Genomic DNA, 17,413 nt, shown 5'->3' on the forward strand with positions numbered 1-17,413 from the left:
GAATTTGTCCAGAAAACTTTGTGACATACTCGAGGGTATTATGACCGGTCAAAAAACAAAAAAGGACATTGAGCAAAGTTATGTGTTATCTTTAATTGACACTGCTCTGGAGATAAAGACAAATCCTTTGCAATCCTCCTCGAGAACTAGTCAACAGTGGTTGGAATATCAGCGAATTATTATGACTGTACGAATTTTGATAGAAGCCGACACAATTAACTCCTGGGATCTGCATTTGTATGCTATGTGTGAGATTCTACCGATAGTTGCAGCATCCAGAACATTGTGGTTGGTATAAAGAAAATAACGTTTACCATCCAATACTGACTTACCACCAACTCCATGTTCTAAAACTGAAAAAGTTCAAACCGGTGTTCCTCAGGGCTCTGTACTAGGGCCCTTTTTCTTTAACGTCTACATTAATGATCTCCCTATAAATATAAATACACAATCTGTTATATATGCGGATGTACATTGAACATATTATGAATAAAGACATATTTGATTTGATTATGATACAACTTTACTTGCTAACCATTCTAATTTAACAACCCTGCACTAAATTAGTCAAGAGGCTGAACTGAGAGCATATGATTGGTTTTCAGAAATTTGAATCAGTTTGCACACATACAATCTGTTTGTAACAACATTTCAAGAGTGAGGTGCTTGCTGTGGAAACTTAAGGATTTTGTTAGTCAAGAATATTTAAGATTGGCATATTTTGAACTCTTTCAATCACACATACTATATGGTCTTATTTTGTGGGGCCACTCTCCACATATTAATGTCATCCTTTTACTCCAAAAAAAGGCGATTCGAAGCATTGCTGGAGAATACTCAGCTAAACACTATAAACCTCTTTTCATTAATTTCAGGATACCAACCATGGAAAATCTTTATATTTTGGTTACAAATTCTAATATATACAAAGTCAAAGTTAGATCAATTCTCTTTCCGAAAAGACGTACACAACCACTATGCCAGAGGTAGGGATAAAAGATAAAATAGATATATTGCAGCACAGATTGGCAAAAACCAAACATTCACATAAATTAAATTGTATAATGTTTTTTAATAAGCTGCCTGAAGAAGCAAAGTTAGTTTCTTACAGTATTTTTAAAAATAAGCTGTATGACTGGATTGTTAAAAATCCCTTTTACAAAATTGATGATTTTTGAAGTTGTGAAATAAATTTTAGATTTTGAAGAGCAAGTTGAAGCTTTTATTTTCATGCAAGTGGCCATTTAAATTTAGATATATTGTACTGTAAACACTGAATCACCTTGTAACTATGTATAACAAATGACGTGTCCTATTTCTTTTATAAAGATCAATGGAAATAAATATTTATTATTCTTATTCTTATTCATGGTATTTATGCGTATGTGCACCTCCTATGAGTTATGAGTTAAAAGTCTCCTTATCTCTTAAGTGATACGTCTGGCTAGCTGAACTATAGTTATTTGCATCCATGAAAATAAGACTTGATGAAATACCACTTTGCTACGTTTAGCTGTACCTTCAATAGTTTCAGCCACCACTTCTTCTTCTTTCTTGTCATCTTCCAATTCTTCTTCTTTGAGATCTTCATCGAGTTTCTCTTCCGTCATCTAAAATATACAAGAAATTATTATAATCGTTAGTACATTTTATATATTTCTAAACGGAACGTACTTTTTATTTAAAATATGTATTCCAGGTAAAAGTCTTCTTATTTTATCATTCTTACTGGCTAAGACCAGCTGGTTCTTTAGTCATAGCCAGGTCAGCTGGACCTAGTTGTGAACCATTGCAAGGTGAGTACGGTGAAGGTAGTGGCGGTGAAATGTTTGATCTGAGTGAGTGGTGACTGGTGAGTGTAAGATTTGATTTGTGTTTGTGTAGGTAAGTGAGGCTTTGTGAATTTGTTACGGTAAAATGTGTGTGTGGAATGTATGGGCCAAGTCTCAGGCAATTAAAATGTTTGTTTTTTATGAGGATTCTTTATCTTTTATTATTTTTAGATATAAACTGAACAGATAGAGAGCATATATGCATGCATATTATTTCTCTTATCTCACTTAGTACGGTATTTTTATATTTTTTTTATATATTCTGAACAAGTATGACAAATAAACAAGTAAATGAGACATCACATTTGTGAAGAAGTATGAAGATTTACAAAGTGCAAAGCAAATGAGTATCCTGTGTACCGTAGACTCCCGAGTATCAACGATAATGAGTGGCTGAGTAATGCATGATCGTAATTCTAACCTAAAATGGCCGAGAAGAAACTATCATTGACTTTAAATTTATAGTTAAGTTGTTCAAGCTTAAATATACATTTAGGTAAAAATGAAAACATTTTAAATGCAGTTTAAATACCTTTCAACTTTGTTTCACACACGTCTATTTACAAAACAAATAATATTTGAAAGACTATGTATAGATCTAGTAATAATAAAGGTAAAACACAAATGAAATTTAATTTATCAACTCGCTTGTTGTAATCAATGACTCATCAATAGTCGGCAAAGTAAACGACGGCATCTACTTATGGATAATCAGGAGCCTATATTAAGTGAGAAAGTTAAAAATAATTGAATAACGTAGGAAAGAGTACTATACCGTAGCAGAAGAGGCTTTATCTGATTTGACAACTTTGTAGTTTGGCAAGTAATCTTTGAGGTTGGGAAACTCTGTATAGAATCGCTGTGTTTCTTCATCTTCCCAAAGACATATGGCGCATGAAGGATCGTCTGAGTCTGTTATACCTCCAATACTGAACATTTCTGCTTCTGCTTTACTAAGCTCTAAAAAAACAGAATTATTTCAAAATTTCAGCAATGATTTTTGTATAAGTATTTAAAATTTGTCAATCTGCAATTCATTTTGAAAAAAATCATTTTGATGGCCTTTTACTATTTGGTATGTGTAAAAAAATTGTGTGGCTGACTTCAACAGTTTCAAAAAGATTTGACATTAATTATTAAATTTACACAATTTTGAAACCACTGCTGGAACCATATACAAACATAACTGAGTAACTATTTTACTAAACTAATAAACTTTTGAGCAAAATTTCAAGTTAAGTAACCTAAACAAGAAACAGTTTTTTATTTGCTAAAGGATTCATGAAAAACACACATACAAATACAGTCATAAATACAATCTATAAATTACCTAGTCATACAGTTGACCTCGGATTATAGACTGGTGGGTCAGTAGGTAAATATATTACCAGAGGGTTCTAACTTATTCTGTGTATTAAACCCTGTACATAGGTTGCTGATAATAATATATAGACAACCACTGTTTCATTGTACATATTTAAATGAAAGATGCCATCTGTCACATAAGTATTTTTTGGCGAATAAAAAAATCAAGGGGTGTTACTCACTACCATAAAATCAAAACAAAATAAACATAAAAAATCTGGTTAAACAACAAAAAATATTCCAAACATGAAATTAAAAAGAAATGCAAACAACCACAGAGCTTTTTTTTTGGTAGCATATGTTTTGTTACAACATGCAAAGTGACAAAATCCACAAAAAATAGGCATGGTTTTAGCAAACAGACGGACGATACCTCTAAAATTGCCAAAGTTTTCAGTATAAGTGTTGGTCCTTGATGCAAGACCTGTATTACAATAGTTATGATTATAAAATCTATTAAGAACTTCAAGATTATACATGAATTAGTTGTAAAATTATTAACAGAAGAACTAGAATTAATATTTTAACAGCACTACCGTAATTAAAAATATATAACCATATATTTGAGATTTTATTAAATACCTGCTTGAAAATTGAAGATTAGATAACACTAAACTAGGCTACAATTGTTAATTAAGCATTGTCATAATCTATTCTGGTACATTGACATATTGGATACAAACAAGTTTCACTTGTAGAAAATAACCAAGCTTTTTTCATACCATATTTCCTTGGTAATCTGATTTATTGTACAAGGGTAGTGTTTCAAGTAAGGGCCGTGTTTGTGTATAGCTCTGTAGATTGTGTATCCACAGCATCAGTTCTCACCTCTTACTGGCATCCTTGGTGAACAAAATTACACCATTTGCAGCTCTGTAGTTGATGTGTACATTTCGCTGTGTGTTTTTTGAACTATTGAATCTTCAACCGCGGGTGAGAAAAAGGTCAGTGATGCGTTTTTAACCACAAGAAACACATGGGCAGAAGCCATTAGTTGGCAGATGACTGAAGTTTATGACCGTAGTGCAATTATAGAAGGGAAAGTGCAGAAATGGGCTAGGGAGTTTACAAATGGCATTGCAAATGTTCATTTAGGAAGGATTTTTTTGTGGGTACCTAGACTTCTCACAGAAGACCACTAAAGGAAAAAGGTCCCCACAGCCATATTTACACTCCACAAACCATTGTGGCACTTAACCCTCACTCATTGCGTTAGGGCTATAACCTTCAGTCATCTAGCGATGAGTGTTGGCATTATATACGTTTCTTTTAATCAAAAAAGGTATCACTGACCTTATCTCGCGTGCGGCGGGAGATTCAATAATTTAAAAAGTTTTAAAAAGATACGGCGAAGCGTACACATCAGCTACAGAGCTGCAAATGGTGTCGAGCTGCAAATGGTGTTATTCTGATCACAAATGATGCCAGTAAGTGGCAAGGAGCCTCATTGCAAGGCGTACACAGGAACTGCAGAGCTATACGCGAAACGGCCCCTATTTAAAAAACTACCCTCGTAGGATTGATTTTGAAGTTAAAACTTATCGTCTGCTAGCTTTTACAGAAACAGGAACATTAAAATTAGGGATGGGTCGGTTGTTTGTCTGCTATTTGCCAAATAGACCGAAAACCTAGAATTGACATAACAAGTTGGTTTTAGATTTATCAGTTGCTGTGCAACAATTCTACCGTGCTTCGGTTGTTGGTTAGGAGAACAAGAACTGTCTATCGGATGTTTGTTTACAACTTTCGTAATTTATTACTAGGAACTCCATTAAAAATTCAACAAGACAATAACAATTCTGCAGAGTACTCAAGGTCAGTTTGAATACTCAAGGTAGGTTCGGTTGGTTGAGTAGTTTCAAGTATTTGTTAAAACCATCAGTCCAGTAGTTGATCTCGTAAAAGTTTTATCACTTTGAATAGTTTGCCACTTTATTCGTTTATGACTTTCTTAGGGTAACTATACAATCGCAAACCTTTAAGGATTTTATCTTGGAATTAGTTTTAAGATGGCTAGTAAGTAAATTTCCACCTCTGACTCTACAGTACAGTATTTTGTCTTGTCCATTCAATTCGCCACTGGTCTCTGCTTACTGTCAAACTGTTGATGGTTTCTTAAGTTATTTAACTTTTAACTAATCTGTAGTCATATTTATAACTTAAAATATGTTTTTATGGATAGCCTAATCATATTTAATCTTTTGATTGACACAACCAAAAACCGAATTGATGAAATCAGCAACTAACCCATCACTAATTGGAATATATAAGCCCAATCATTTACCAAGAAGAGGATTTTTGTCTTGTCCTTTTTACAACATTTATAACGAATAACTTATAATGTAATAAATCAGGTAGGTACAGAGATTGACAACAATAGAGATATCATGGCTATAGTGGATTGATCAAAAATTCAAGTTATAGGTTGAGACAAATTGTCTCGGTAGTTTTGCTTTCGAATCTGAAGTCCACTGGAACGATTCCAAGGAGACGGATTCTTCATTTGTCATTGGGGTATCAAAGAATGATTAAATGTCGATGTTGGATCCAGGACCAAACTTTGTTTTTTTTCCAGGATGTTGGATGTTGGATGTGGACTGGACCAGGGTTTAGACCGTTTCCATAAAAATTATAATGGCGTTTGCAAATATAAATAAGAAATTATGTTATTGATCGCCGAAATCCAATGCTTCGCTATCAATGTCAAGGTCATATGATTACAGTTGTATTCTACAGAAGTTACAAGACTAAACCCACACATGGATGCTATAATATGTACTTATAACCTGGCTCGCAGTAGTTTTAACTTTAAAATCAAACCTAACAAACAACAACAAAATCAGACTGCTAAAGATACCTTTAAAGTATAATAAAATATATCTTAGGTAAACAAAATGAGGTTTTTTTACAATTTTAATGAATCGAGCTTTGAGTTTATCACAAAATGTATTGTATATCTTAGCGATTTAAAATGTTAATTCTGATTTTACTCACTTTCTTCAGGTAATTCTGGAACATCTTCATCAAGAATCTCAGCGAAGTTGACAGTCCCGTTGTGAAGTTTCTGGAACGAAGCAGCAAGGGCCTCTCCTCGCTCCTTCCTCTCAGAACTAAGCTCTCCTTTAGTCTGCAGAATTCTTCGGTTTTGTCGTTCAAAAGCTTGCAACTCACCATGTTCCTGGAAATTGAAAGTTTTTGTCATACCGTCATACCAAAGGTTAAAATACAAAAATATTTTACAAATTTCAGCTGACTTAACTTAACTGTTCTCATGTAAATGGAAAATCAGATTACCTAATAGTCTAATGCAACAGATAGCATAGATTAAACATGTCCCCTAAAAAATCTACAGACAAAAATGCTAAGGGATGTTACATTCCAGTTTAGGTTGTGTGTGATGTTATGTTTAAGATTACAGTAGAACCTCGATTATCCAGGGTAATGGGGGGAGGGAGACCACGGATAACTAAAAATCACGGTTAATCCAACATGACATAAACATATATTACAAACCCATAAAAACCGCCTAATAGGTACTGTATAAATGGACATTAATTGTGATTATATATTACATTTTACATCATCAAAATATAATTAGTATGACACAATCATATAATGGTAAGTCATTAACCTTGGTTCAGTAATAAAAACTGTAAAGTTAAAAATCGTAACTTGTTCAAACAAACAAAAATTGTCTAATACTGTACAGCAATAAATTACGCAAAGAACTGACCAATAGAAAGTTTACTAAGCTGCTGCTAGTCATAGTAATATTACATTAATAATATTAATGTTGATAAAACATTAGATAACTCATTAAAAAAGTATAAAATCATAATACTGGCACTTAAAGATAATAACAACATTAGTAAAAATAAGATAAATATAATAATGCCATAAAAACAAGTTACTCTTCCTTTTTGTCCTTCTATTTTTCTTGGGTTTCTCTTTGTCCACACATTCATAAAGTTGCCATGGTTACTAATCAATCAACCAACCAAGACTACTTAAGTTGTCTTCACCCAATCACAAGCATTATGTTGTCAACAAAACTGTTGTAAAATAGCACACGATAGATGTGTAAGGAGCAGACGACTGTCAGAACAAGTGCATAGCTTGACCTTGAAGTGGTGGACTGATATTTCTTTGTTATGCTTCCATTTTTTTCGAAAATGAAGTGTGATGTTTTAAAAACAATGATGTGGGAGTCAACTACATATAAATAATGGCCAGAAATAGTAGAATATACAATGCATTTCAACAGATTAGACTAAAAAAAAAAATTTAATTTTCTTGTTACTTTTCTTGAATAATGAGGTTATGTTTAGAGGCATGTATTGACCACAGTTAATCCACCACCTAGTTGATCAGCCCCCGGTTAATCGAGGTTCTACTGCACCAATAAACGCTAGTCTCCACATCCTAACCTTTAAAATATGCTTTTATAATTTATTCCTAAAATCAAGGAAGCTGCCCTCGTTTCTCATTTCATTCGTTCTCATTTCATTCGTTCTCATTTCATTCGTTCTCATTTCATTCAAGTATTTTTTTTGCAGTATTCAAACCAAGAAATGTATACTTCTCTTCTTAGTTTTAATAACTTTATTTCAGGGTGTTTTTAGGTCGTTTGACAGTTAAGAGTTATAAAATAGCTTGTATTTTAACTATCATGCTTTTATTCTGTGATAATGTACAAATTGTAAGGAAGGGGTTAACACTGAACCCACAGTGCTCATGTACTGCTCAACTCAAAAATATTCTACAGCTTGGGTACTCGCATACCGCTTCTTTCAATCAAGGTTTGTTATATTAAATCAACTAATTTATCTATTGGAATAACAGTAAACATGAGACGCAATGTTATTTTTTAAAGTTACTGGGCGAGGAAATGGAAATATAAAATTCCTTTACAGATTGTTTTAAAAGAAGACAAAATAGCTATATCAACACTATATAAAACGTAAGTCAGAGCAGAAGCATTTGACTTACGTTGAAGTTAAACTGCATTAGCAACCTGCAAAGTATATAGTTGGTTCAAATCCCAGGTTTGCAGACAATCAACAATTAATTCTACTTGCATACACAAATCTAAGATCCATGTGAAACACAAAGTAAGACTAGAACAGGGTTTCACATCATTTAAAATAAGAATTGAGCACAATTAACTGTTTTTGAATTGCACGCTTACCATTGAAAGTAACTCAACTATTAACTTCCCAAGACAAACTTTCCTACCTTTAGAAGATGTTTACAAAGTGAACTGTAGTAGTCTTTGACTAGTGACCGAACATTCTTCTGCTTCTCAGGAGGGAGCATGGAGCTTCTAGGGATCGGAATATTGTGTTTATCTGACAGAACTCGCATAGTTCTTGGTACAAGACCTGAAAATAAGATCCAAGTTAGCCATTCTTACAAAATTAATAAATATTTAAAAAGCTAAGGCATAAAAGTACAGTCAAATCTCTGTGATTCTGCCTGCACTAGTCTGGGCCATCCCGTCACCCTGTAGTCTGAGAAACTGATATTATAATATTATATTTATAGCAGTTTTCATATGTGTTTGTACTGAGCAGTACAGTTGCCTCACTTTGAGTGAAGTTGTGTTTGTGAAAGATCATATGTCATGATGAAAGAAGCATATGTCAAGCTGCTCGATTTTTGAGCAGAGTCGAACCTAGCCTAAAACCTTCAGTGACCGAGTACTAATTTACAATAAACTCAAGCCAAGCTTTTCTGCAGAAATTTAATGATCAAAAATGTTCAATTTTTCTGCGATTGCAGGAGACAATGATGATATCTTCACAAAAGCCGGTGATGTTCACAATTTCACCATGATCAAAGGAGACCATGATGATGTCACGGCAACCATGGCAAGTGTTTGTAGTATGTTTCCTTATAGTTTTCCCGTGTGTTTCATGACAAAACTAGACCTTTAAGGGCACAATTCTATTTTATTATAGTGTTAAAGATAGGAACTGAAGTGTCTAGACTTCAAAAAGGTAGACTTAAACAAACCAGTTTCCAAATTCAGGTTGGATAAACTGACAGTATTTTCCAGGACAGAGGTGGTCAATCTGAACAGGGTTTGATCCAGAGTGTGTCATCAGAGGGTCTACAGTAGTTTTAAACTTATCAAGATTTCTGTATTTGGAACTTACCTGCATAATCTTCTCCACAATGTTTGCAGAAGCTAAGAATGATGCTTATGTTATTGTGCTCTTCTCTATCTGATGTTGAGAGAAACGTAAGTACATTTCCAAGTAGTGTTAGAGCCTCCTTGTACTGGAATATCCCTGAAGTGATCAAATCCCCATAAAATCTGAGGTCCACTCGCAGCTTACTAGGATTTGCAATCTGCAAAATCACATTGATAATTTACGTAGTATCATTCTTTTTAAAGTAGCACAAAGTGTATAAAAGTGTGAAAAATCTTATGAAAATATAAACTGAAGTTTTTACCTAACAATCTAGACTAGAATTCCAATCATCTCGATAAACTGGGACCAGACCAGTACCTGGATGGTAAAATAAATGGATGATTAGATCTTTCAAGATGAAGTTTTTTAACGCCCAATACTGACGAATAAGTGCATGCAATCTCTTATGGCTAAATCCTATGGATTCTATTTCCTAAACTAAATCCATACTAATCTCTCATGGCAGTACAATACTAAAGCAGAAATGAAGAGACATAATCTGATGGTGCACACAGTAATAACTATCTTTGTCAACGGCCAAACTTATAAATACCCGTTGTATTTCAGACCGTTAGTGCACCTCCTATCTTGTAATAGTAATGCATGCAGGACGGTGGTGCCGACTAAAGTGGGTAAACGTTTGAAATACCTAGTAAAAGATAGAGGCAAAAAGCAGCATATTTAAAAACTCATTTCCCACGATTGAAACAACATAGGCACAGTAAGCATGCATTGCATTGTGAGGTACCAAAATTTTAGGGGGGTTAAAACGTACTGCTATTCAACAAACACCATAACTTACCAGTTTTCATCCACAATAGCCTACACCTAGGCCTATGTGTTGGCCATAGCTTGGGCTATGGGCCAAAGAACGTAGGCCTATTTTTAATCACAGTGTACATACACACACTCAAACGACATATTTATGAGTAATAGCACTCCATTTCACCAAATAAAGTTAAACCGACAGATTTTACGAGTATTTAACGCCAAACTGGTGTTTGTTGACAGACGGCAGACGAAGACTAGCCTAACATAAAATGTCCGATCAGCTGTTGGCTAGTCCTTAAACTCACCACCAGAGCGTGTAAGCCTCGACCGGACTGGAATGAGGGATTTTACTAGAAGACAGAATTATTCGTTCGCACGCCCTCAACGAAGTAACATCGCAGTTACAAGACTACTTACACTTACACGTCGATCTCCAATATTCCGAAGGTTAGCTGATAGTTAATCACGTTTACGTTAGTTTTCATTTATAATACGCATCCACATTTCCAAATTCAACTTTAGATATCTAATTTTTATTCTATTCTAAATCCTAAATTTATAACATACGACTTTGCTGACTTGTTTCATACCCGCCAGTTCCCGCCTGCCAGTGACTAGCGGTGGCCGTAAGTTGGCTTCGTTTATTTTAATTCGTTCAAAATTATAACAGTCCCCGTTTGTTTATTAAATTTATCGTTTTATTTCACCGTTTAGATTGATTCCCGTTATTTCACCGTTTTGATACCCCGAGACTTGTTTCTGAGTTCCAAACCCAGTATTTGTCAGGTGATAGAACCAAGTCTAGGGAGTGTTTAGATTTGAACAATTAATTATGAATATTGGTATTGAATTTATTTTAACCACATCACGCCAAATTCTTCGTTTGTATATTACTTTCTCTGTAGGGATTTTTACACTATATTTTGTTCATTCGATCGTGTAGTTTTATTTATTTAACTAGAGCCTTTAGTTTACTATTTTAAAGCTTAATACGAGTATTATATCACATTGGCTAAGATAGAATACTCGCCTGCCCTACAGAGTGGAGCCTAAAGTTAGGCAAAATTCTCCAAAACACTTTAACAAAGGCTGGAATGATATAGCTCCAACTGAGCGTCTGCAGGATTTCCTGAGCGCTTCTAGAGCTCTGAGCCTTAGACTAAATCTAATAAATTGATCAGTCTAAGCCGTGACAACTTCATATCAACCCTTGGATTTTTCTCGGCTCCTTCTGAGCACTCCGGGGAAGAAATTTGAGTGTTACTGGTTCTAGGGGTAGGCCTAGCCTGACTTTGGTGAATACTAGTTTATTCCCCCCTAGAATTTTGCGTCACACATTACAATATGTCTAGAATTTTGCGTCACACATTACAATATGTAACAGATTTTCGTTAACTGCAAAAAATACAATAAACTTAGATTTCGTCTTATTTTATTTTATTCTCTTTGGGGTCATCTAGATAATTGGAGACCTGGAGATTCAATTTGATTCAATACAACTGAAATATGCTTTGTTCATAAATATACAAAAGTATACATGAATGGAGAAATAAAAATTTTAAAAACTGTCCGCTAAAGTAAGGCTTTCTGTATTATAATCTATGCAAGGAAGCCCACTTTGTCGGGTGACTGTAAGTAAAATATATTTGTGTATTTTTTTAAACATTGATCCGTACAATCAAGAGTCCTCACAATGCCAATCTGTATAACCAAGGATAGTATTGCATTCATATGACTGGGACAGGTAACGTCGTCCTGTAATCCAGCTACTAGGAGGTCACGTATTGTGGATAATTATAGGGATGCACTGTGGATGCGATGCACCCTGGTGTGGATTAATGTCCGCACTAGTGAGTACTACGACTATCCGCAGTACTATCCTAATAATTAGACCAATTCGTTAATTATGAGGAAAAAATGTGGTTCGGATTCCAAAATAAACTGTAGGTCCCTTAGTTGCCATTAACTGTATGGGCTATTAATTAACAGCTGTGTCTAAGGAACATGTCAGCCTTAGTCACTAACAAGACTACAAGATCGCGCCACTCATCCTACACTCATCCTTCACTCATATTTGGGTTAAAATACGCACATAGTGGTGTCCCCATCTTAAATAATTGATAATTGATAATTCAACAAATGTAAACACAAGGTTATATGAATATTATGCAGTTACAAGTTAAGATTTACAAGTATAGTAATCAATTAATTTAAAACGAAACATTCTAAGAACCAAATAAGATAAAAATAGATAGACATAGTACCTTTTCGTCCTTCTTTAAAGATAGAGTTTTCACCCAATGTTCCAACAGCACTTTGGAGAACTCTAAATAAGTAGTATGCATCTGGCTACAAAGCAAAACTGCTGCAGGAACATCGTTCAGTTTAAGTTTAGCTTCTACTAAAGCTGAAGCCACCTCACTTATGTACTTGGACAGATTCAAGGTAGACATGTCTTTTATCAAACTTGCCAGCTGTGGTGCTGTGAAGTTCCGCTGAACAAAACAACAAACCATTACTTGCATTAGAATTACAGGGTTTGCTATTAATTACAAGCACTGACAAAGAGGTATAACATAGACAAACACACAAAATAGCTATCAGAGAATAATACCATATGTCTTTTAGACGTGGCAATCATATTAGTAAAGACAGATAGCTACAGAGCACCTAAATCAAAGATAAAACTATAAAATAAACTGAAAAACCTTTCACTGATTTATAATAGACCAGGCAAATTTGACTTGTAGCGCGTAAAAATGTGGAGAAAGCTGGAAATCGTTTTAACCTGCTCTGGAGATCCCAAATTAGTTAAAAATGAGTTTACGATGGATTCTGAAGTGAGCTAAGTGTATGGGAGGCAAAAAACTAGGCCGATTTTGCTCATTTTTTAGTTTTTCGCTTAAAACTCAAAAACAGTGCATCCTACAAAAAACCTGTTTTTACACTTTTCTAAAGAACATTAAATTCCATGTCGAATGACGTTAAAATCGGTTCAGTCGTTCTGCTACTACAGGTCGTCAAAGTTCAGTAATTTTAACCTAAAACTATAGCACTATTTGGCGGAACACGCTGTAATCATCAAGAATACGATGACAAGGAGAATGTTAAAATTACTGATCTTTACAGGGTGGCTAGTGTAATCACATTGAAAAATTCCCTGACTTTTCCCTGACAATTCCATGACTTTTTTAAACTTTCTCTGATCGACAAATTCAAAATTACAATTTTAATACTAACTAATTCTTCAAAAGGACTAATCTTTATCTGAAGAATATCTTAGGTTTGTTTATATGAAAAACATACATAAAATCTAGATACAGGCTAGCTTATATTGAAACTTTGCAACTTACCTTAATAAAATTAAACTGAGTTTGATAAGATGATACGCAGTTTATAACAAAATTTAATTTGTACAAAAACACAAAATTTATTTGTACAGACATATATCTTAGTTTTCACCCACACGTACTCTCACCAGATCGACCTTTCCTAACAATTATTAAAATTATTTTAAACCTTTTACAATTTTCCCTGACTTATGACAAAATTCCCTGACTTTTCCAGATATGTAATATTCCCTGACATTTCCAGGTTTTCCCGGTCACTAGCCACCCTGTTTGATAACCTGTTGTAGCAGAACGATTGTACCGATTTTAATGATTTTAACGTCATTCGACACAGAATTTAATGTTCTTTGTAAAAGTATGTAAACACTTTTTTTTAAGATGCACTGTTTTTCAATTATAAGCGAAAAGCTAAAGAAATGAGCAAAATCGGCTTAGTTTTTTGCCACCTATCCACTTAGCTGACTTCAGAATCTGTCGCAATCTCGTTTTTAACTTAGTTAGGATCTCCAGAGCAGATTAAAATGATTTTCAGCTTTCCCCCATTTTTAGGAGCTACAGCTCTTTTGAGCCATAAACCATTACAGATTCTAAGAAAAAATACTTTGTAACAGCAAACCCTACACCGGTGTAGTTTCTACCATCATCAGAGCACCTGAGCAATAGCTGGATATTTTTTTAGTTGACGTTTCTCAGGCCGGTGATTGTATGAGTAGCTGAAAAGTTATAGTGTTCGCCTTAAAATTTGAAGGTCACTAGTTTGAATCAAAGAGAAGATTGATTCCTTACCCAAATGCTATTTTTCATTGGGCTATTAATTAAGGATGCTATGTAACAAAAGGTCGACATGAAATGGTACCAATACCATAATATGGTTCATCCCCTTTTAAAAACGTATAAAATGTGTAAAGTTGCCATTTTTAGCCTGACACTGCCAATGTTCTTCATTTACTGATCCCCCAAGGTAGTATGTCTAGACTTGGGTTTTCTTTCACTTAACCCATGCATCCAAAGTGTTTAAACATATTATTATCTTCTTACAGCTTTACTAGTTAACACTTTAAAAATTTAGATAAAAAACTTCTGAAGAATCTTGGCTGAATTTTAAAGAAGTGGCTGCAAAATGGGTACTATGAAATGGGGTAGAGTTCTTTATTTCCTGCAATCTACTCCCTAAAGAATTTCTGTATTAGAACAAAATATTAGTGTTATGTTATGCAACCTTTTATTGCGTGCTCTCAGTCCCTTGACTCAAACTTTCTCTTGTAAGATAACAAAACTTTTATCTCTTTCCAATAATACCCCTTAATTTTATTTACAAAATACAACCATAGTAAGTTACTAGTTTAGAATTATAAAAATAAATTATAATTTTAACACACCAGTTTCCTGATAAATGCAGTATTTTTCTTTAGACTAGAATCCAGTTTAGCGAGCGCTGCTTCTTCAGGTCTGCAAGGTGCCTGGTTTTTTTCTCGCAGTTGTAGTTTTGCTTGAGCTCTTTGTTCCACTTCATTAATGAAAGAAAGTAGCATTGCCTGAAAGTTTTAGAGACTATTATTTAGAGTAAGTCCTTACTTATGGTTCAATATCCATTATAATTAGTCTATAGTGACTCTGATTTTCTTTTTACTTGGATAGTTAGGATATTTAGTTTTAGTGTGTAGTAAAAAGGGAATTAAAAACAAAAAACTGATATATTTGAGGAGTTAAATAGTTATTTGTGTAACCAGTGCGCAAAATGACACTTTGCTGCATTTGAGAGAAATGTTCACGCACAAGCCACTTGAGTGCAGCAAAGAGACTTTGCGCTTGTGTTACACATAAAATTTTCCTAAGGTTACTATAAATTGTATATATATATATATATATATATATATATATATATATATATATATATATATATATATATTAATGAGTAATTGTATATGCAGATGAACCTTTACTATGCAGGTTCACAAATTAAAAAATCCAAATATAAATTAAATTGTTTCACAAATAACAAAATAAAAATCTGAATGAAATTTCACAAACAGTATGAATCAAAATCTGGATATAATTTTTTTATGTTTATGTTAATACCAAGTCCAAAGTGTTGAATGACAAATTAGCGTTTTTCTATGAAGAAAGAGTGATCTAGGCTATTACAAAAAAGTGGTACAAAAAAAAAACCAGAAGAGCTTTGCCTTTATTTAATCAAATTATTTGATTTAATCTGGACTACATTCAACTCTAGCCCAATTTAATGGTGGTTTACAGTATTGTACTTTATAATATACATAAATACACAGGACATTATTCTTACCTTCTCATCCTCTTCAATCTGTTTGGTTTTGCTCTCTTCATTTTCATTGTCAGATTTTTCCTTTGATACTCCAACATCGGTACAGTTACTGCTGATCTCTCCTTCGCACTTTCCCTGATCAAAATTTGGGGCTTGATTCTTGCCTTGAGCATCTTGTGGGTTATCTGTCTCTGATAGATTAGTGATATTTAATTCATCTGATTTTGCAATTTGATTTTCTACAATATCATAATTGGTTTTAAAATTCAACTTGATGTCATCAGCAATATTAATTAGTTTTTCATTTTCAAAATTTTTTGTACCATCATGGATAACTGTTGATACTTGTGCCTCCATTTCTTTCTGCAATAGATTGAAAGGAATGAAGAAAAGATAAAAACTTAAGAACTATGCCTAAGCCCAGTTTACATGAAATAAGATGTTAATCTAACCTTATTAAGTTAATAAATACAATATTATTAAGTATACTTAGCCTACCTTAGATATCAAAATGTATCCGTCCTTTACTGTAAGACTTATTTTACTGCATACATAAGAATAAGATGGCATCAAATGGAATGTTAGTCACCACAAATAAGTGAAACTTGTGTGGTAGCCTACAATAAATAGCCTTAGTTGGTAATTAATTTAGTTTTGATTATTTGCATTTACTGGTTCTTGGTTTTTAATGTAAATAATGGTCTTTGATATGCAAGTTTGTAAATTATTAATTTAAGATAGATTTAGTTGACGCCATTCAATGTACAAAACTGTACTTTATGAATAAAGTATATTTTGATTTCAAATCAAAATCAAATCAATTTATTCATCACAAAAATTCATAATACAGGCTAAATATCAGCAATGAATATGTGACATGTAAGTACAAATCATGCATTATAAATAGATTACACATAATAAATATATAAAAATATTAAGATTACAGTTGACAGGATAAAAATGAATTCATGTCATAAGGACAAAGTGCAATCGGTTTTTCTGAAAGTTTCTTTTTGATTTGAATAGTATCACTAGTAAAAATATGAAAAGGTGTTTCTAGGTCAACAGTTTGGGAAGGACTCTCATAAATACATATTTTTCACAACCACAACTGTTTAACTAAAACATATAAAATACTGTTATTTTTAGGTAGGGCCTAACTAAATTAATGTAATTAGACCACTTCATGAGTTCTGAAATGTTACAATTACTTTTGTTCTTAGAAAATTGAAGAACTATTCTATCTAAACCATTTCAAGTTAAGGTTGGATCCAAGCTAAACCGAAAAACCTCTGTGCCTATAATACAATTTACTGAAGTCGGTTACCATGTAATTAAGTTAATGGGTTTTTCATTCTTATAACCTTATAGCAAGGAGCCTAACAGGTATTTTTCTTGTCCTCTAAGTTTTGACAGAGGTTTTTATGAAGTCTATGACATTATAATTCATAATCTAAAAACACAGTAGGCCTACTCGCTAAAACTTGAAAATCAAATTCACACTTTTAAGGGGTATCTTGGTTACATTTCAGGGGTCTTATGTTGGGCACACATAAGCTACAAATTCAGGAGCAGAAACTTTGCAGACCTCAGAGACAAATGGAACACATATGGTAC

At 33.5% G+C, this 17,413-nt stretch overlaps 1 protein-coding gene across 2 annotated transcripts in view; it reads right to left on the minus strand.

The window, feature by feature from the left end:
* Window positions 1-17,413, minus strand: part of LOC128982831 (regulator of nonsense transcripts 2-like) — a 46,951-nt gene that overhangs the window by 23,690 nt on the left and 5,848 nt on the right. Inside the window, exons 2-10 of one of the 2 annotated variants that reach the window (XM_054401858.1) lie at window positions 15,818-16,159; window positions 14,895-15,050; window positions 12,430-12,660; window positions 9,356-9,551; window positions 8,433-8,578; window positions 6,192-6,375; window positions 3,571-3,621; window positions 2,608-2,792; window positions 1,520-1,610 (exon numbers count right to left, since the gene is read on the minus strand). In XM_054401858.1, coding sequence (XP_054257833.1) covers window positions 1,520-1,610; window positions 2,608-2,792; window positions 3,571-3,621; window positions 6,192-6,375; window positions 8,433-8,578; window positions 9,356-9,551; window positions 12,430-12,660; window positions 14,895-15,050; window positions 15,818-16,153 — 1,576 coding nt within the window. In that variant the 5' untranslated portion in view covers window positions 16,154-16,159. The remainder of the gene's footprint in view (window positions 1-1,519; window positions 1,611-2,607; window positions 2,793-3,570; window positions 3,622-6,191; window positions 6,376-8,432; window positions 8,579-9,355; window positions 9,552-12,429; window positions 12,661-14,894; window positions 15,051-15,817; window positions 16,160-17,413) is intronic. The other variant, XM_054401859.1, reaches the window with a different exon arrangement.

The sequence above is a fragment of the Macrosteles quadrilineatus genome, unplaced genomic scaffold, assembly GCF_028750875.1.
Source record: "Macrosteles quadrilineatus isolate MER2022 unplaced genomic scaffold, UCM_ALF_1.0 Scaffold_1__1_contigs__length_201487025, whole genome shotgun sequence".
In the NCBI taxonomy this organism is placed as follows: Eukaryota; Metazoa; Arthropoda; class Insecta; order Hemiptera; family Cicadellidae; genus Macrosteles; species Macrosteles quadrilineatus.